We start from the raw sequence: 21,325 nt of genomic DNA on the forward strand, positions 1-21,325 counted from the left end.
CTTGTTAGATATTACTGCACGGTCGGAACTAGAAGCACAAGCATTTCGCTACATTAACATCTGCTAACCATGTTTTGATTTGATTTGATTTGACTATTTCCTTTTTTAATTTCTCAAATATGTCTAACTTTTTAACTCTGTTTTGCCAAAAGGCACCTAAAGACTCTCAGACCATGAGAAACAAGATTCTCTGGTCTGATGAAACCCAGATTGAACTTTTTGGCCTGAACGCCAATCATCACGTCTGGAGAAAACATGGAACCATCTCTACGGTGAAGCATGGTGGTGGCAGCATCATGCTGTGGGGATGTTTTTCAGAGGCAGGGACTGGGAGACTAGTCAGGATCGAGGGAAAGATGAATGGAGCAAAAGTACAGAGAGATCCTTGCTGAAAACCTGATCCAGAACCTAAGACTGGGGCGAAGGTTCACCTTCCAACAGGACAACGACCCTAAGCATACAGCCAAGACAACGCAGGAGTGGCTTCGAGACAAGTCTCTGAATGTCCTTGAGTGGCCCAGACTTGAACCCGATCGAACATCTCTGGAGAGACCTGAAAATAGCTGTGCAGCAACGCTCCCCATCCAACCTGACAGAGATTGAGAGGATCTGCAGAGAAGAATTGGAGAAACTCCCCAAATACAGGTGTGCTAAGCTTGTAGTGTCATACCCAAGAAGACTCGAGGATGTAATCGCTGCCAAAGATGCTTCAACAAAGTACTGAGTAAAAGGTCTGAATACTTATCACATTTACATATTTCAGTTCTTTCTTTTTAATACATTTGCCAAAAAATTCTAAAAACCTGTTTTTGCTTTGTCATTATGGGGTATTGTGTGTAGATTGATGAGGGGGAAAAAAGATTTAATACATTTTAGAATAAGGCTGTAACGTAACAAACTGTGGAAAAAGCTTCTTACTTTTGAAAATTTTTGCATTGTAGGTAAAGGGCTTGTATGCAAGCATTTCACGGTACGGTTGTATTCAAGGCATGTGACAAATACAATTTGATTTGAGTACATTAACTTGACAACAACGGGCGGATATGTTGTGTCTTGTGTCTGAAATTATGAAAATGTATGTTGTCAGACTGCACCATCTCCTGGTGACAAGTACGGCAGAATATCAATAATATCAATAGTACAGCCACAGAACAATTAGACAGATATTTCACCGGATGTGTAAATATGAAGCATCCGGTTGGCGTTTCCACTCACTATCAAATATGGTGATGAGAGGAAGCACAGTGGCCGGCAGTGCGCTTCCTAACGGAAATCTCTGCCCACCTCCTTGCTTGTTCTGCACACTATGATTAATAAGTTCCCATTGGAAACGACAGGCTCTGGTCTATCTTGGGTTAGTTCATAAAATCTTTGGTATAACGGTGGTCCTTGAACAGATTATTGTTTCAACTGAAACGAGATTCCGATAAATTATAGATTTTTGAGACGTTCTCATTAAGTGATTGTCATTTACAACACGTAAAACGTATCTTCCATCCCCATTCACAACCGTAAACCAAACCTTATGAAATGGTAGGACGGTCCCTTTAAAAACCTGTCGTAAAACCCTGTCACCGCCCATGCGCAGAGAGAGGGGGCAACAGCGACGGACAAAACAACAACAACCGTTGGAACAGGGGAAGAGCGAGATGGCTCCATGAATACAGGCATACTTCCTTCTTACCCAGTTACTATCCACAACCTACCGGACTGCTGCTTTCTCACAAGGCTTGATTAGATGGTGCCGGGCCCATGAACTTGGCTAGTCAGAGCGGGGAGACCGGCTGTAGCCAGCTCCTCTTCGCCAACTTTAACCAGGACAACACGTAAGGAAGGCCGGGGGAAGGGGAGAGGGTGGCCTTAACCGTTACATGATACTCGCAGCGGTTTTAACGGTTTTTATCGGAGTAAGCGAGGGGTCCCAGGCATCTGTATCTCGACGGAGAGAAATGCTAGTTAGCTAACTGACAAGCTGTCTGATCACGTTGCCTACTATAGCATCCGCGTCGTCAGCCAGCTAAAACGCTACCGTTAGCCAGCTAGCTAGCTAAAGTGCCTGGATAAGCAAGAAGCATAAACTAGTTGTCTAACACAAAAAGGCGAGAGGATCATTCCTTAATATGAGTATTGATACCTGAACCAATATCTGGGCAAAGGACGATGTAACTGCGAGATCTCTCTGCCCAGAAAGCTACGATTCACCAGGGCCCTCATTTATAAACGCTACACATGCACAGAATATGGCCCAAAACATGCGTGTACCAGTTTTCACGCAAAAGACGGAAAACTGAATTTGACTTGATCATGTGCTTATCCTCCCGTAAACTTTAGACCATGCGTATGTACTAATGCTGTATCACATCCGGGCGTGATTGGGAGTCCCGTAGGGCGGCGCACAAATTCCCGGTTTGCCCGGTGTAGGCCGTCATTGTGAATACGAATTTGTTCTTAACTGACTTGCCAAGTTAAATAAAATATTTTTAAAAGTGTGCTGAGCGATTAGTGTTTTTTGAGGTCGTTTCTGTTCATTATAAAACTTTTAAAAACGTGTTTCGATTTTTTTTTTTTATATTAAATGCATTATGAAATAATGACATTAAAATGATTAGCGGTTTTTAATGGAAATACCAAAGCCAAAAATAGTGGACATTCAATTGCCAAAACATTGAAAATATTCCACTGTCTCTGTCAGGTCCACATAGGAAATTACTAATAAATTATACATTTTTGGAAAGTTCTAATGCTACTGTGCCCCACTACAACAACAAAAACACTTAAACACATGAAACGTTGTCCTTGAAACCTTTCATGTAAATACTGTAGAATTCCATTCATTCCTATGGAGAACTGCTCCTACTGAGGAGCACCAATATGGCTTAAAGCTTCTCAATGGCCAATACAAAGCATCAGCAGGGTTTCTATACAGCATTGGTCTGTGTGTATCTAACTTAGCAGGCGGAAAAGAGTTTCTAAACCTAAAGTGAATCCATTTGTGTCCGAGATGGAAAAGAACAGGCGCAATGGATGATGGTCATTGTAGTTAATTAGTTCAAGCTTGAGCTGAACTTGGTTGAATATTTGCATAATGAAAACTTCAACTCCCTTCAGCCCAGCGTCCCATAGTTATTTTTTATTATATTTTTTATTTAACCTTTATTTAACTAGGCAAGTCAGTTAAGAACAAATTCTTATTTACAATGACGGCCTACCGGGGGAACAGTGGGTTAACTGCCTTGTTCAGGGGGCAGAATGACAGATTTTTACCTTGTCAGCTTAGGGATTCGATCCAGCAACCTTTCGGTTACTGGCCCAACGCTCCAACCACTAGCCTATTTGACTTAATTTCTCTCGTAAATGATTTAATTTCTATCTAGAGAAATGGTGCGTTGACCACACAAAAAAAAAACTTGAACTAATCATTGAACCAACGTTGAAGTATTGCGTTGCAAGAAGGCAAAAGGAGCCTCGTATAGCAGCCTTGGGGAATATATGATGTCACTCTTATTCGGAACAACAAAACGGGCAGCCAGGCCTAAATATAATAACAAGACGCAGTCATTTGCTGTTTAGTGAGAAGAGCGGAAATCAATGTATTTTATCTTTGAATTGTGAAATAATTACAACTAGGCATCGATTTCTATTGTTTTTCATTTCCTGATCATTGCAGAATTAAATTCCTCACTTTTTCTGGCTGTGATGGTTTCAGACTGGTGAAATAGCCTATAGGCCTACAACAAGATAGGATAGGCTACCATTCGTCCCATCGCTCATTTAATTGGACCCACTTCACAGTAGTAAATAAATAACCTATGTCAAGTATTTTGCTCTATACGTTCTGATCCGAAGCGTGGTTTAATGGTAGAGCAGACAATTTAATGGTAGAGCAGCAGGTTTAATGGTAGAGCAGCAGGTTTAATGGTAGAGCAGCAGGTTTAATGGTAGAGCAGACAATTTAATGGTAGAGCAGCAGGTTTAATGGTAGAGCAGCAGGTTTAATGGTAGAGCAGCAGGTTTAATGGTAGAGCAGCGGTTTAATGGTAGAGCAGCAGGTTTAATGGTAGAGCAGACGGTTTAATGGTAGAGCAGACGGTTTAATGGTAGAGCAGACGGTTTAATGGTAGAGCAGACGGTTTAATGGTAGAGCAGACGGTTTAATGGTAGAGCAGCGGTTTAATGGTAGAGCAGCGGTTTAATGGTAGAGCAGACAGTTTAATGGTAGAGCAGCGGTTTAATGGTAGAGCAGCGGTTTAATGGTAGAGCAGACGGTTTAATGGTAGAGCAGCGGTTTAATGGTAGAGCAGCGGTTTAATGGTAGAGCAGACGGTTTAATGGTAGAGCAGCGGTTTAAGGGTAGAGCAGCGGTTTAATGGTAGAGCAGACGGTCTAATGGTAGAGCAGCCGGTTTAAGGGTAGAGCAGCGGTTTAATGGTAGAGCAGACGGTCTAATGGTAGAGCAGCCGGTTTAAGGGTAGAGCAGCGGTTTAAGGGTAGCGCAGACGTTTTAATGGTAGAGCAGCCGGTTTAAGGGTAGAGCAGCGGTTTAAGGGTAGAGCAGACGGTTTAATGGTAGAGCAGACGGTCTAATGGTAGAGCAGACGGTTTAAGGGTAGAGCAGACGGTTTAACGGTAGAGCAGACGGTTTAACGGTAGAGCAGAAGGTTTAACGGTAGAGCAGACGGTTTAACGGTAGAGCGACGGTTTAACGGTAGAGCGACGGTTTAACGGTAGAGCAGACGGTTTAACGGTAGAGCAGACGGTTTAACGGTAGAGCAGACGGTTTAACGGTAGAGCAGCGGTTTAAGGGTAGAGCAGCGGTTTAACGGTAGAGCAGGCGGTTTAACGGTAGAGCAGACGGTTTAACGGTAGAGCAGACGGTTTAACGGTAGAGCAGGCGGTTTAACGGTAGAGCAGGCGGTATAACGGTAGAGCAGGCGGTTTAACGGTAGAGCAGGCGGTTTAACGGTAGAGCAGGCGGTTTAACGGTAGAGCAGGCGGTTTAACGGTAGAGCAGCGGTTTAACGGTAGAGCAGCGGTTTAACGGTAGAGCAGACGGTTTAACGGTAGAGCAGACGGTTTAACGGTAGAGCGACGGTTTAACGGTAGAGCGGCGGTTTAACGGTAGAGCGACGGTTTAACGGTAGAGCAGACGGTTTAACGGTAGAGCAGACGGTTTAACGGTAGAGCAGACGGTTTAACGGTAGAGCAGACGGTTTAACGGTAGAGCAGACGGTTTAACGGTAGAGCAGACGGTTTAACGGTAGAGCAGACGGTTTAATGGTAGAGCAGACGGTTCACCTTTTTAAGCTAAGTCTGTAGAGTGAAATGTAATGTTTATAGAGTAGTGCCCCTAAAATCACAAAATTCCACCTGCTTAGTGTACTTCTCATGAGGTCCGCCCCAAAACATCACATGGTGTGCTTTACAGTTCAGTTGGGAAAGTTAATTTTTAACATCTACATCTATATTTTGGTCATTTAGCAGACTCTCTTCTCCAGAGTGACTTGGCCGACTAAAGTACTTAAACAACAACATATCACAGCCATAGTATGTAAAACGTTTTTGTAACCGACTGTTTGCGAATGTATTTTAAAATACATTTATTTTCACTAAGTGTTTAGTAGCTTATTTTGATACATTGATCTTGATGGTGTTTTGATACATTGATCTTGGTGGTGTTTTGATACATTGATCTTGATGGTGTTTTGATACATTGATCTTGGTGGTGTTTTGATACATTGATCTTGGTGGTGTTTTGATACACTGATCTTGATGGTGTTTTGATACGTTGATCTTGGTGGTGTTTTGATACATTGATCTTGGTGGTGTTTTGATACATTGATCTTGATGGTGTTTTGATACATTGATCTTGGTGGTGTTTTGATACATTGATCTTGGTGGTGTTTTGATACACTGATCTCGATGGTGTTTTGATACATTGATCTTGATGGTGTTTTGATACATTGATCTTGGTGGTGTTTTGATACATTGATCTTGGTGGTGTTTTGATACGTTGATCTTGGTGGTGTTTTGATACATTGATCTTGGTGGTGTTTTGATACGTTGATCTTGGTGGTGTTTTGATACATTGATCTTGGTGGTGTTTTGATACATTGATCTTGGTGGTGTTTTGATACATTGATCTTGGTGGTGTTTTGATACGTTGATCTTGATGGTGTTTTGATACATTGATCTTGATGGTGTTTTGATACATTGATCTTGGTGGTGTTTTGTGTTTGGTGATTTTTACCCATCCCTGGTGGAGTCTGTGAAAGTGGATGCCATTGCGGACCACTCTGGTCTTTCTGGGTAGTGGGATTGCGACACACACTGTGTGACCCAATGTCACTCAAACACACACGGTCATAGTCAGGCCAGTGTCACCAGTCTGTCTCTGGCTCTCTCCCCTCAGTCAGGCCAGTGTCACCAGTCTCTCTCTCTCTCTCTCTCTCTCTCTCTCTCTGTCTCTGTCTCTGTCTCTGTCTCTCTCTCTCTCTCTCTCTGTCTCTCTGTCTCTCTGTCTCTCTGTCTCTCTGTCTCTCTGTCTCTGTCTCTGTCTCTGTCTCTGTCTCTCTCTCTCTGTCTCTGTCTCTGTCTCTGTCTCTGTCTGTCTCTGTCTCTGTCTCTGTCTCTGTCTCTCTCTGTCTCTCTCTCTCTCATCAAGTCAGGTATCTGTTCTAATGTGTGTGTCCTCGCTCCAGGTCTTTAGCTGTTGGAACCAAATCCGGCTACAAGTTCTTCTCCCTGTCGTCTGTGGACAAGTTGGAGCACATTTATGAATGTAGTGAGTATCAATATCATATGGATTTACGACATATAAATGAAATACTGCACTTACTAGATACCACACAGTCATAGCCATCACTCTTAATGTAATTTTACGGTAATATGGAATGGCTATATATTTACGATATACTTTTTCTTCTTGACTTTTTACACATTTTGTTACATTACAGCCTTATTCTAAAATTTAATAAATCGTTTTCCCCCCTCGTCAATCTACACACAATAACCCATAATGACATCACAATACCCCATAATGACATCACAATACCCCATAATGACATCACAATACCCCATAATGACATCACAATACCCCATAATGACATCACAATACCCCATAATGACATCACAATACCCCATAATGACATCACAATACCACATAATGACATCACAATACCCCATAATGATGAAACAAAAACTAGTTTTTAGAAATGTTGATAATTTATCAAAATAATTTACATAAGTATTCAGACCCTTTACTCAGTACTTTGTTGAAGAACCTTTGGCAGCGATTACAGCCTTGAGTCTTCTTGGGTATGAAGCTACAAGCTTGGCACACCTGTATTTGGGGAGTTTCTCCCATTCTTCTCTGCAGATCCTCTCAAGCTCTGTCAGGTTGGATGGGGAGCGTTGCTGCACAGCTATTTTCAGGTCTCTCCAGTGGTGTTTGATCGGGTTCAAGTCCGGGCTCTGGTTGGGCCACTCAAGGACATTCAGAGACTTGTCCCGAAGCCACTCCTGCGTTGTCTTGGCTGTGTGCTTAGGGTCGTTGTCCTGTTGGAAGGTGAACCTTCTCCCCAGTCTTAGGCCCTGAGCGCTCTGGAGCAGGTTTTCATCAAGGATCTCTCTGTACTTTGCTCCGTTCATCTTTCCCTCGATCCTGACTAGTCTCCCAGCCCCTGCCGCTGAAAAACATCCCCACAGCATGATGCTGCCACCACCATGCTTCACCGTAGGGATGGTGCCAGGTTTCCTCCAGACGTGACGCTTGGCAATCAGGCCAAAGAGTTCAATCTTGGTTTCATCAGACCAGAGAATCTTGTTTCTCATGGTCTGAGAGTCCTTTAGGAGCCTTTTGGCAAACTCCAAGCGGACTGTCATGTGACTTTTACTGAGGAGTGGCTTCCGTCTGGCCACTCTACCATAAAGGCCTGATTGGTGGAGTGCTGCAGAGATGGTTGTCCTTCTGGAAGGTTCTCCCATCTCCACAGAGGAACTCTGGAGCTCTGTCAGAGTGACTATCGGCTTCTTGGTCACCTCCCTGACCAAGGCCCTTCTCCCCCGATTGGTCGGGTGGCCAGCTCTAGGAAGAGTCTTGGAGGTTCCAAACTTCTTCCATTTAAGAATGATGGAGGCCAATGTGTTCTTGGGGACCTTCAATGCTAAAGAAATGTTTTTATTTTTCATAAATTTGCAAACATTTCTAAAAAACAGTTTTCGCTAAGTTAGCGAAAATGTATAAAGAAAATAAAAGTTTTTGCTTTCTCATTATGGGGTATTTTGTTAAGATTGAGGGGAAAATGTAATCCATTTTAGAATAAGGCTGTAACGTAACAAAATGTGTAAAAAGTCAAGGGGTCTGAATACTTTCCGAAGGCTCTGTACATGAACTACAGATATGTATTCTACTCACAGTCCATACAGTCATCGTCCCCACTGTTAATGTAGGATCACTATAATATGTACTATCACTATACTACTACAGATATGTATTCCACTCACAGTCCATACAGTCATCTGTTAATGTAGGATCACTATAATATGTAGTATCACTGTTAATGTAGGATCACTATAATATGTAGTATCACTATACTACTACAGATATGTATTCCACTCACAGTCCATCCAGTCATCCAGCAACAGGGTTATACTGTTTGGTAGTAATGGTGTGTGTCTGCGTGTGTGTGTGTGTCTGCGTGTCTGTGTGTGTGTGTGCATGTGCAGCGGACACAGAGGATGTGTGTATTGTAGAGCGTCTCTTCAGCAGTAGTCTGGTGGCGATCGTCAGTCTGAAGGCTCCTCGGAAGCTGAAGGTCTGTCACTTCAAGAAGGGAACGGAGATCTGTAACTATAGTTACAGCAACACTATCCTGGCTGTCAAGCTCAACAGACAGGTAGGAACACACAGACACACACACACACACACACACACACACACACACCTTTTAATATGGAACTTCAACTACAGTTGGAGGAGAACGAGGCCGAAAAAAATGTCAAAAGCCAACATGAATGTCCTCCGTGTGGAGAAGATTTCATATGTGACTCGTTTCAGGAAACTAGGCCGGGCGTCACAGGAGACACATTTCAACTTAAAAAATAAAAATCTAAATGTTTTTTGGGCAGAAATGCCTTCTGGATTGTTTTCAGATATTATACATTTCTGATTTTGTCAGTTATTTTCATTAGCTCGCTGGCTCGCTAGCTAACGTTACGTGTATGATTTGTGTAGTAATATTATTTGTATCTGAGCCATTTGCATTGGTAGTTATAGCTTAATGTTAGCTAGCTAGCTAACATTTGAACCTGGTTGGTTAGCTACCTGCAGGTTCATGCAGGCTAGTAATGTTATGAGTTGGGATTATGATTCATTGTTTAGCTAGCTAGCTAAAACAAAATATCTCTACTATGCAAGAAACCATTTCACTACACCTTCTGTATCTTGTGTGTGTGACAAATCAAATGTGTCACATGCACAGGATACAGGGCTAGATAAAGCCCCGTATAACAGACTTCCACAGAAGAGACTGTAAACAAGGCAGGCTAGATAAAGCCCAGTATAACAGACTTCCACAGAAGAGACTGTAAACAAGGCAGGTTAGATAAAGCCCCGTAAAACAGACTTCCACAGAAGAGACTGTAAACAAGGCAGGTTAGATAAAGCCCCGTATAACAGACTTCCACAGAAGAGACTGTAAACAAGGCAGGTTAGATAAAGCCCAGTATAACAGACTTCCACAGAAGAGACTGTAAACAAGGCAGGCTAGATAAAGCCCCGTAAAACAGACTTCCACAGAAGAGACTGTAAACAAGGCAGGCTAGATAAAGCCCAGTAAAACAGACTTCCACAGAAGAGACTGTAAACAAGGCAGGTTAGATAAAGCCCAGTATAACATACTTCCACAGAAGAGACTGTAAACAAGGCAGGTTAGATAAAGCCCAGTATAACAGACTTCCACAGAAGAGACTGTAAACAAGGCAGGCTAGATAAAGCCCAGTAAAACAGACTTCCACAGAAGAGACTGTAAACAAGGCAGGTTAGATAAAGCCCAGTATAACATACTTCCACAGAAGAGACTGTAAACAAGGCAGGTTAGATAAAGCCCAGTATAACAGACTTCCACAGAAGAGACTGTAAACAAGGCAGGCTAGATAAAGCCCAGTAAAACAGACTTCCACAGAAGAGACTGTAAACAAGGCAGGCTAGATAAAGCCCAGTATAACATACTTCCACAGAAGAGACTGTAAACAAGGCAGGTTAGATAAAGCCCAGTATAACAGACTTCCACAGAAGAGACTGTAAACAAGGCAGGCTAGATAAAGCCCAGTATAACATACTTCCACAGAAGAGACTGTAAACAAGGCAGGCTAGATAAAGCCCAGTATAACATACTTCCACAGAAGAGACTGTAAACAAGGCAGGCTAGATAAAGCCCCGTAAAACATACTTCCACAGAAGAGACTGTAAACAAGAAAGGCTAGATAAAGCCCCGTAAAACAGACTTCCACAGAAGAGACTGTAAACAAGGCAGGCTAGATAAAGCCCCGTAAAACAGACTTCCACAGTAGGGACTGTAAACAAGGCAGGCTAGATAAATCCCGGTATAACAGACTTCCACAGAAGAGACTGTAAACAAGGCAGGCTAGATAAAGCCCCGTAAAACAGACTTCCACCGAAGAGACTGTAAACAAGGCAGGCTAGATAAAGCCCCGTATAACAGACTTCCACAGAAGAGACTGTAAACAAGGCAGGCTAGATAAAGCCCAGTATAACATACTTCCACAGAAGAGACTGTAAACAAGGCAGGCTAGATAAAGCCCAGTATAACATACTTCCACAGAAGAGACTGTAAACAAGGCAGGCTAGATAAAGCCCCGTAAAACATACTTCCACAGAAGAGACTGTAAACAAGAAAGGCTAGATAAAGCCCCGTAAAACAGACTTCCACAGAAGAGACTGTAAACAAGGCAGGCTAGATAAAGCCCCGTAAAACAGACTTCCACAGTAGGGACTGTAAACAAGGCAGGCTAGATAAAGCCCCGTAAAACAGACTTCCACAGAAGAGACTGTAAACAAGGCAGGCTAGATAAAGCCCAGGTGTGTTAAACTCCTAGTTACAACACTGAAGACAGGTGTGTTAAACTCCTAGCTACAACACTGAAGACAGGTGTGTTAAACTCCTAGCTACAACACTGAAGACAGGTGTGTTAAACTCCTAGTTACAACCCTGAAGACAGGTGTGTTAAACTCCTAGCTACAACACTGAAGACAGGTGTGTTAAACTCCTAGTTACAACACTGAAGACAGGTGTGTTAAACTCCTAGTTACAACACTGAAGACAGGTGTGTTAAACTCCTAGTTACAACACTGAAGACAGGTGTGTTAAACTCCTAGCTACAACACTGAAGACAGGTGTGTTAAACTCCTAGCTACAACACTGAAGACAGGTGTGTTAAACTCCTAGTTACAACACTGAAGACAGGTGTGTTAAACTCCTAGTTACAACACTGAAGACAGGTGTGTTAAACTCCTAGTTACAACACTGAAGACAGGTGTGTTAAACTCCTAGCTACAACACTGAAGACAGGTGTGTTAAACTCCTAGCTACAACACTGAAGACAGGTGTGTTAAACTCCTAGCTACAACACTGAAGACAGGTGTGTTAAACTCCTAGCTACAACACTGAAGACAGGTGTGTTAAACTCCTAGCTACAACACTGAAGACAGGTGTGTTAAACTCCTAGCTACAACACTGAAGACAGGTGTGTTAAACTCTACAACCCTGAAGACAGGTGTGTTAAACTCCTAGCTACAACACTGAAGACAGGTGTGTTAAACTCTACAACCCCGAAGACAGGTGTGTTAAACTCCTAGCTACAACACTGAAGACAGGTGTGTTAAACTCCTAGTTACAACACTGAAGACAGGTGTGTTAAACTCCTAGCTACAACACTGAAGACAGGTGTGTTAAACTCCTAGCTACAACACTGAAGACAGGTGTGTTAAACTCTACAACACTGAAGACAGGTGTGTTAAACTCTACAACCCTGAAGACAGGTGTGTTAAACTCCTAGCTACAACACTGAAGACAGGTGTGTTAAATTCCTAGCTACAACACTGAAGACAGGTGTGTTAAACTCCTAGCTACAACACTGAAGACAGGTGTGTTAAACTCCTAGTTACAACACTGAAGACAGGTGTGTTAAACTCCTAGCTACAACACTGAAGACAGGTGTGTTAAACTCCTAGTTACAACAGACGGGTAACACACCCAGTGATCTGTGTCATGACAGGAGTTTGTGTGTTCCAGTGTGATGATGACAGGAGTTTGTGTGTTCCAGTGTGATGATGACAGGAGTTTGTGTGTTCCAGTGTGATGATGAGCAGGAATTTGTGTGTTCCAGTGTGATGATGACAGGAGTTTGTGTGTTCCAGTGTGATGATGACAGGAGTTTGTGTGTTACAGTGTGATGATGACAGGAGTTTGTGTGTTCCAGTGTGATGATGACATGAGTTTGTGTGTTCCAGTGTGATGATGACGGGAGTTTGTGTGTTCCAGTGTGATGATGACAGGAGTTTGTGTGTTCCAGTGTGATGATGACAGGACTTTGTGTGTTCCAGTGTGATGATGACAGGAGTTTGTGTGTTCCAGTGTGATGATGACAGGAGTTTGTGTGTTCCAGTGTGATGATGACAGGAGTTTGTTTGTTCCAGTGTGATGATGACAGGAGTTTGTGTGTTCCAGTGTGATGATGACAGGAGTTTGTGTGTTCCAGTGTGATCATGAGCAGGAGTTTGTGTGTTCGTGTGATCATGAGCAGGAGTTTGTGTGATCATGAGCAGGAGTTTGTGTGTTCCAGTGTGATGATGACAGGAGTTTGTGTGTTCCAGTGTGATGATGACAGGAGTTTGTGTGTTCCAGAGTGATGATGAGCAGGAGTTTGTGTGTTCCAGTGTGATGATGAGCAGGAGTTTGTGTGTTCCAGTGTGATGATGACAGGAGTTTGTGTGTTCCAGTGTGATGATGACAGGAGTTTGTGTGTTCCAGTGTGATCATGAGCAGGAGTTTGTGTGTTCCAGTGTGATGATGACAGGAGTTTGTGTGTTCCAGTGTGATCATGAGCAGGAGTTTGTGTGTTCCAGTGTGATGATGACAGGAGTTTGTGTGTTCCAGTGTGATCATGAGCAGGAGTTTGTGTGTTCCAGAGTGATGATGACAGGAGTTTGTGTGTTCCAGTGTGATCATGAGCAGGAGTTTGTGTGTTCCAGTGTGATGATGGCAGGAGTTTGTGTGTTCCAGTGTGATGATGACAGGAGTTTGTGTGTTCCAGTGTGATGACAGCAGTTTGTGTGTTCCAGTGTGATGATGACAGGGGTTTGTGTGTTCCAGTGTGATGATGACAGGAGTTTGTGTGTTCCAGTGTGATGATGACAGGAGTTTGTGTGTTCCAGTGTGATGATGACAGGAGTTTGTGTGTTCCAGTGTGATGATGACGGGAGTTTGTGTGTTCCAGTGTGATCATGAGCAGGAGTTGGTGTGTTCCAGTGTGATCATGAGCAGGAGTTTGTGTGTTCCAGTGTGATGATGACAGGAGTTTGTGTGTTCCAGTGTGATGATGACAGGAGTTTGTGTGTTCCAGTGTGATGATGACAGGAGTTTGTGTGTTCCAGTGTGATGATGACAGGAGTTTGTGTGTTCCAGTGTGATCATGAGCAGGAGTTTGTGTGTTCGTGTGATCATGAGCAGGAGTTTGTGTGATCATGAGCAGGAGTTTGTGTGTTCCAGTGTGATGATGACAGGAGTTTGTGTGTTCCAGTGTGATGATGACAGGAGTTTGTGTGTTCCAGTGTGATCATGAGCAGGAGTTTGTGTGTTCCAGTGTGATGATGAGCAGGAGTTTGTGTGTTCCAGTGTGATGATGACAGGAGTTTGTGTGTTCCAGTGTGATGATGACAGGAGTTTGTGTGTTCCAGTGTGATCATGAGCAGGAGTTTGTGTGTTCCAGAGTGATGATGACAGGAGTTTGTGTGTTCCAGTGTGATCATGAGCAGGAGTTTGTGTGTTCCAGTGTGATGATGACAGGAGTTTGTGTGTTCCAGTGTGATCATGAGCAGGAGTTTGTGTGTTCCAGAGTGATGATGACAGGAGTTTGTGTGTTCCAGTGTGATCATGAGCAGGAGTTTGTGTGTTCCAGTGTGATGATGACAGGAGTTTGTGTGTTCCAGTGTGATGATGACAGGAGTTTGTGTGTTCCAGTGTGATGATGACAGGAGTTTGTGTGTTCCAGTGTGATGACAGCAGTTTGTGTGTTCCAGTGTGATGATGACAGGGGTTTGTGTGTTCCAGTGTGATGATGACAGGAGTTTGTGTGTTCCAGTGTGATGATGACAGCAGTTTGTGTGTTCCAGTGTGATGATGACAGGAGTTTGTGTGTTCCAGTGTGATGATGACAGGAGTTTTTGTGTTCCAGTGTGATGATGACAGGAGTTTGTGTGTTCCAGTGTGATGACAGCAGTTTGTGTGTTCCAGTGTGATGATGACAGGGGTTTGTGTGTTCCAGTGTGATGATGACAGGAGTTTGTGTGTTCCAGTGTGATGATGACAGCAGTTTGTGTGTTCCAGTGTGATGATGACAGGAGTTTGTGTGTTCCAGTGTGATGATGACAGGAGTTTTTGTGTTCCAGTGTGATGATGACAGGAGTTTGTGTGTTCCAGTGTGATGATGACAGGAGTTTGTGTGTTCCAGTGTGATGATGACAGGAGTTTGTGTGTTCCAGTGTGATGATGACAGGAGTTTGTGTGTTCCAGTGTGATGATGACAGGAGTTTGTGTGTTCCAGTGTGATGATGACAGGAGTTTGTGTGTTCCAGTGTGATCATGAGCAGGAGTTTGTGTGTTCCAGTGTGATGATGACAGGAGTTTGTGTGTTCCAGTGTGATGATGACAGGAGTTTGTGTGTTCCAGTGTGATCATGAGCAGGAGTTTGTGTGTTCCAGAGTGATGATGACAGGAGTTTGTGTGTTCCAGTGTGATCATGAGCAGGAGTTTGTGTGTTCCAGTGTGATGATGACAGGAGTTTGTGTGTTCCAGTGTGATGATGACAGGAGTTTGTGTGTTCCAGTGTGATGATGACAGGAGTTTGTGTGTTCCAGTGTGATCATGAGCAGGAGTTTGTGTGTTCCAGAGTGATGATGACAGGAGTTTGTGTGTTCCAGTGTGATCATGAGCAGGAGTTTGTGTGTTCCAGTGTGATGATGACAGGAGTTTGTGTGTTCCAGTGTGATGATGACAGGAGTTTGTGTGTTCCAGTGTGATGACAGCAGTTTGTGTGTTCCAGTGTGATGATGACAGGGGTTTGTGTGTTCCAGTGTGATGATGACAGGAGTTTGTGTGTTCCAGTGTGATGATGACAGCAGTTTGTGTGTTCCAGTGTGATGATGACAGGAGTTTGTGTGTTCCAGTGTGATGATGACAGGAGTTTGTGTGTTCCAGTGTGATGATGACAGGAGTTTGTGTGTTCCAGTGTGATGATGACAGGAGTTTGTGTGTTCCAGTGTGATGATGACAGGAGTTTGTGTGTTCCAGTGTGATGATGACAGGAGTTTGTGTGTTCCAGTGTGATGATGACAGGAGTTTGTGTGTTCCAGAGTGATGATGACAGGAGTTTGTGTGTTCCAGTGTGATGATGACAGGAGTTTGTGTGTTCCGGTGTGATGATGACAGGAGTTTGTGTGTTCCGGTGTGATGATGACAGGAGTTTGTGTGTTCCGGTGTGATGATGAGCAGGAGTTTGTGTGTTCCAGTGTGATGATGACAGCAGTTTGTGTGTTCCAGTGTGATGATGACAGGAGTTTGTGTGTTCCAGTGTGATGATGACAGGAGTTTGTGTGTTCCAGTGTGATGATGACAGGAGTTTGTGTGTTCCAGTGTGATGATGACAGGAGTTTGTGTGTTCCTGTGTGATGATGACAGGAGTTTGTGTGTTCCAGAGTGATGATGACAGGAGTTTGTGTGTTCCAGTGTGATGATGACAGGAGTTTGTGTGTTCCAGTGTGATGATGACAGGGGTTTGTGTGTTCCAGAGTGATGATGACAGGAGTTTGTGTGTTCCAGTGTGATGATGACAGGAGTTTGTGTGTTCCAGTGTGATGATGACAGGGGTTTGTGTGTTCCAGAGGCTGATAGTATGTCTGGAGGAGTCTCTGTACATCCACAACATCAGAGACATGAAGGTCCTACACACCATCAGAGAGACGCCTCCCAACCCTTCAGGTAAAACATACAACTAAATCTAGCCCCTCAGGTAAATCCTACAACTAAATCTAGCCCAACCCTTCAGGTAAAACATACAACTAAATCTAGCCCAACCCATATATATATATACCCCGACCCTTAACCCCGACCCTTAACCCTCACCCTTACCATAGAGATACTATTCTATATATATATATGGAAAACCTTTCAAATTAGTGGTTTCGGCTATTTCAGCCACACCCGTTGCTGACAGGTGTATAAAACCGAGCACACAGCCATGCAATCTCCATAGACAAACATTGGCAGTAGAATGGCCTTACTGAAGAGCTCAGTGACGTTCAACACGCTCACAGAATGGGGCCGCTGAAGAGCTCAGTGACGTTCAACACGCTCACAGAATGGGGCCGCTGAAGAGCTCAGTGACGTTCAACACGCTCACAGAATGGGGCCGCTGAAGAGCTCAGTGACGTTCAACACGCTCACAGAATGGGGCCGCTGAAGAGCTCAGTGACGTTCAACACGCTCACAGAATGGGGCCGCTGAAGAGCTCAGTGACGTTCAACACGCTCACAGAATGGGGCCGCTGAAGAGCTCAGTGACGTTCAACACGCTCACAGAATGGGGCCGCTGAAGAGCTCAGTGACGTTCAACACGCTCACAGAATGGGGCCGCTGAAGAGCTCAGTGACGTTCAACACGCTCACAGAATGGGGCCGCTGAAGAGCTCAGTGACGTTCAACACGCTCACAGAATGGGGCCGCTGAAGAGCTCAGTGACGTTCAACACGCTCACAGAATGGGGCCGCTGAAGAGCTCAGTGACGTTCAACACGCTCACAGAATGGGGCCGCTGAAGAGCTCAGTGACGTTCAACACGCTCACAGAATGGGGCCGCTGAAGAGCTCAGTGACGTTCAACACGCTCACAGAATGGGGCCGCTGAAGAGCTCAGTGACGTTCAACACGCTCACAGAATGGGGCCGCTGAAGAGCTCAGTGACGTTCAACACGCTCACAGAATGGGGCCGCTGAAGAGCTCAGTGACGTTCAACACGCTCACAGAATGGGGCCGCTGAAGAGTGTAACATTTCTGTCCTCGGTTGCAACACTCACTACCGAGTTCCAAACTGCCTCTGGAAGCAACGTCGGCACAAGAACTGTTCATCGGGAGCTTCATGAAATGGGTTTCCATGGCCGAGCAGCTGCACACAAGCCTAAGATCACCATGCGCAATGCCAAGCGTCGGCTGGAGTGGTGTAAAGCTCGCCACCATTGGACTCTGGAGCAGTGGAAACGCATTCTCTGGAGTGATGAATCACGCTTCACCATCTGGCAGTCTGACGGAGGATTCTGGGTTTGGCGGATGCCAGGAGAACGCTACCTGCCTGAATGCAAAGTGCCAACTGTAAAGTTTGGTGAAGGAGGAATAATGGTCTGGGGCTGTTTTTCATGGTTCGGGCCCCTTAGTTCCAGTGAAGGGAAATGTTAACGCTACAGCATACAATGACATTCTAGATGATTCTGTGCTTCCAACTTTGTGGCAACAGTTTGGGGAAGGCCCTTTCCTGTTTCAGCATGCACAAAGCGAGGCCCATACAGAAATGGTTTGTCGAGATCGGTGTGGAAGAACTTGACTGGCCTGCACAGAGCCCTGACCTCAACCCCATCGAACACCTTTGGGATGAATTGGAACGCCGACTGCGAGCCAGACCTAATCGCCCAACATCAGTGCCCTGACCTCACTAAATGCTCTTGTGGCTGAATGGAAGCAAGTCCCCGCAGCAATGTTCCAACATCTAGTGGAACCTGAACCTGTTTAATCCAACTGTCTTGTATTTAGTTGTTTTGCTGTAATAACTGTGTGTTCTCTCCCCAGGGTTGTGTTCTCTCTCCTCCTGTAATAACCGTGTGTTCTCTCCCCAGGGTTGTGTTCTCTCTCCTCCTGTAATAACTGTGTGTTCTCTCTCCTCCTGTAATAACTGTGTGTTCTCTCCCCAGGGTTGTGTTCTCTCTCCTCCTGTAATAACTGTGTGTTCTCTCCCCAGGGTTGTGTTCTCTCTCCTCCTGTAATAACCGTGTGTTCTCTCCCCAGGGTTGTGTTCTCTCTCCTCCTGTAATAACTGTGTGTTCTCTCTCCTCCTGTAATAACTGTGTCTTCTCTCCCCAGGGTTGTGTTCTCTCTCCTCCTGTAATAACTGTGTTCTCTCCCCAGGGTTGTGTTCTCTCTCCTCCTGTAATAACCGTGTGTTCTCTCCCCAGGGTTGTGTTCTCTCTCCTCCTGTAATAACTGTGTCTTCTCTCCCCAGGGTTGTGTTCTCTCTCCTCCTGTAATAACTGTGTGTTCTCTCCCCAGGGTTGTGTTCTCCCTCCTCCTGTAATAACTGTGTCTTCTCTCCCCAGGGTTGTGTTCTCTCTCCTCCTGTATTAACCGTGTCTTCTCTCCCCAGGGTTGTGTTCTTTCTCCTCCTGTAATAACTGTGTCTTCTCTCCCCAGGGTTGTGTTCTCTCTCCTCCTGTAATAACTGTGTGTTCTCTCCCCAGGGTTGTGTTCTCTCTCCTCCTGTAATAACTGTGTCTTCTCTCCCCAGGGTTGTGTTCTCTCTCCTCCTGTAATAACTGTGTTCTCTCCCCAGGGTTGTGTTCTCTCTCCTCCTGTAATAACCGTGTCTTCTCTCCCCAGGGTTGTGTTCTCTCTCCTCCTGTAATAACTGTGTCTTCTCTCCCCAGGGTTGTGTTCTCTCTCCTCCTGTAATAACTGTGTGTTCTCTCCCCAGGGTTGTGTTCTCTCTCCTCCTGTAATAACTGTGTCTTCTCTCCCCAGGGTTGTGTTCTCTCTCCTCCTGTAATAACTGTGTTCTCTCCCCAGGGTTGTGTTCTCTCTCCTCCTGTAATAACCGTGTCTTCTCTCCCCAGGGTTGTGTTCTCTCTCCTCCTGTAATAACTGTGTGTTCTCTCCCCAGGGTTGTGTTCTCTCCTCCTGTAATAACTGTGTCTTCTCTCCCCAGGGTTGTGTTCTCTCTCCTCCTGTAATAACTGTGTGTTCTCTCCCCAGGGTTGTGTTCTCTCTCCTCCTGTAATAACTGTGTATTCTCTCCCCAGGGTTGTGTTCTCTCTCCTCCTGTAATAACTGTGTTCTCTCCCCAGGGTTGTGTTCTCTCTCCTCCTGTAATAACCGTGTCTTCTCTCCCCAGGGTTGTGTTCTCTCTCCTCCTGTAATAACTGTGTGTTCTCTCCCCAGGGTTGTGTTCTCTCTCCTCCCGTAATAACCATGTGTTCTCTCCCCAGGGTTGTGTTCTCTCTCCTCCTGTAATAACTGTGTTCTCTCCCCAGGGTTGTGTTCTCTCTCCTCCTGTAATAACTGTGTGTTCTCTCCCCAGGGTTGTGTTCTCTCTCCTCCTGTAATAACTGTGTGTTCTCTCCCCAGGGTTGTGTTCTCTCTCCTCCTGTAATAACTGTGTGTTCTCTCCCCAGGGTTGTGTTCTCTCTCCTCCTGTAATAACTGTGTCTTCTCTCCCCAGGGTTGTGTTCTCTCTCCTCCTGTAATAACCGTGTCTTCTCTCCCCAGGGTTGTGTTCTCTCTCCTCCTGTAATAACTGTGTGTTCTCTCCCCAGGGTTGTGTTCTCTCTCCTCCTGTAATAACTGTGTGTTCTCTCCCCAGGGTTGTGTTCTCTCTCCTCCTGTAATAACTGTGTCTTCTCTCCCCAGGGTTGTGTTCTCTCTCCTCCTGTAATAACTGTGTGTTCTCTCCCCAGGGTTGTGTTCTCTCTCCTCCTGTAATAACTGTGTCTTCTCTCCCCAGGGTTGTGTTCTCTCTCCTCCTGTAATAACCGTGTCTTCTCTCCCCAGGGTTGTGTTCTCTCTCCTCCTGTAATAACCGTGTCTTCTCTCTCCAGGGTTGTGTTCTCTCCCCTCCTGTAATAACCGTGTCTTCTCTCCCCAGGGTTGTGTTCTCTCTCCTCCTGTAATAACTGTGTGTTCTCTCCCCAGGGTTGTGTTCTCTCTCCTCCTGTAATAACTGTGTGTTCTCTCCCCTCCTGTAATAACTGTGTCTTCTCTCCACAGGGTTGTGTTCTCTCTCCATCAGTAATGATAACTGTTACCTGGCCTACCCCGGCAGTGCTACAATAGGAGAGGTCCAGGTGTTCGACACAGTCAACCTGGTACGACACACACACACACACACACACATTCAAGATGGCTAGCTCTACTACACACTGAAATGTGCTGTTTTTCAGTCTCTGTGTGTTTAACTGTGTCTCCAGAGGGCAGCCATCATGATCCCAGCCCATGACAGTTCAGTCTCTGTGTGTTTAACTGTGTCTCCAGAGAGCAGCCAACATGATCCCAGCCCATGACAGTTCAGTCTCTGTGTGTTTAACTGTGTCTCCAGAGAGCAGCCAACATGATCCCAGCCCATGACAGTCCATTAGCAGCTCTGGTGTTTGATGCTAGCGGAACCAAACTGGCCACAGCCTCGGAGAAGGTGGGACACATTAAACTGTTACACTGACCTACTGAGGTGGTGTCAGCCGGTCCCTCTGCTGTGACCCTTAACCCTGACCCTTAACCCTGACCCTTAACCCTGAACCTTAACCCTGACCCTTAACCCTGAACCTTACCATAGAGAGACTATTCTCTATCCATCTCTATGGTCCTGACCCTTAACCCTGACCCTTAACCCTGACCCTTAACCCCGACCCTTAACCCCGACCCTTAACCCCGACCCTTAACCCTGACCCTTAACCCTCACCCTTACCGTAGAGATACTATTCTCTATCCACCTCTATGGCCCCGACCCTTAACCCTGACCCTTAACCCTGACCCTTACCATAGAGATACTATTCTCTATCCATCTCTATGACCCTGACCCTTAACCCCGACCCTTAACCCTGGCCCTTACCATAGAGATACTATTCTATATCCATCTCTATGGCCCCGACCCTTAACCCTGACCCTTACCATAGAGATACTATTCTCTATCCATCTCTATGGTCCTGACCCTTAACCCTGACCCTTAACCCTGACCCTTAACCCCGACCCTTAACCCCGACCCTTAACCCCGACCCTTAACCC

General features: G+C 45.1%; 1 protein-coding gene across 1 annotated transcript in view; it reads left to right on the forward strand.

Moving 5' to 3' along the window:
- The first annotated feature begins 1,589 nt into the window (after positions 1-1,589).
- Positions 1,590-21,325, forward strand: part of wipi2 (WD repeat domain, phosphoinositide interacting 2) — a 42,957-nt gene continuing 23,221 nt past the window's right edge. Inside the window, exons 1-6 of the mRNA XM_071390421.1 lie at positions 1,590-1,826; positions 6,699-6,781; positions 8,725-8,894; positions 16,178-16,274; positions 20,315-20,412; positions 20,643-20,735. Coding sequence (XP_071246522.1) covers positions 1,753-1,826; positions 6,699-6,781; positions 8,725-8,894; positions 16,178-16,274; positions 20,315-20,412; positions 20,643-20,735 — 615 coding nt within the window. The 5' untranslated portion in view covers positions 1,590-1,752. The remainder of the gene's footprint in view (positions 1,827-6,698; positions 6,782-8,724; positions 8,895-16,177; positions 16,275-20,314; positions 20,413-20,642; positions 20,736-21,325) is intronic.

Source organism: Salvelinus alpinus, chromosome 1, assembly GCF_045679555.1.
Source record: "Salvelinus alpinus chromosome 1, SLU_Salpinus.1, whole genome shotgun sequence".
Lineage (NCBI taxonomy): Eukaryota > Metazoa > Chordata > Actinopteri > Salmoniformes > Salmonidae > Salvelinus > Salvelinus alpinus.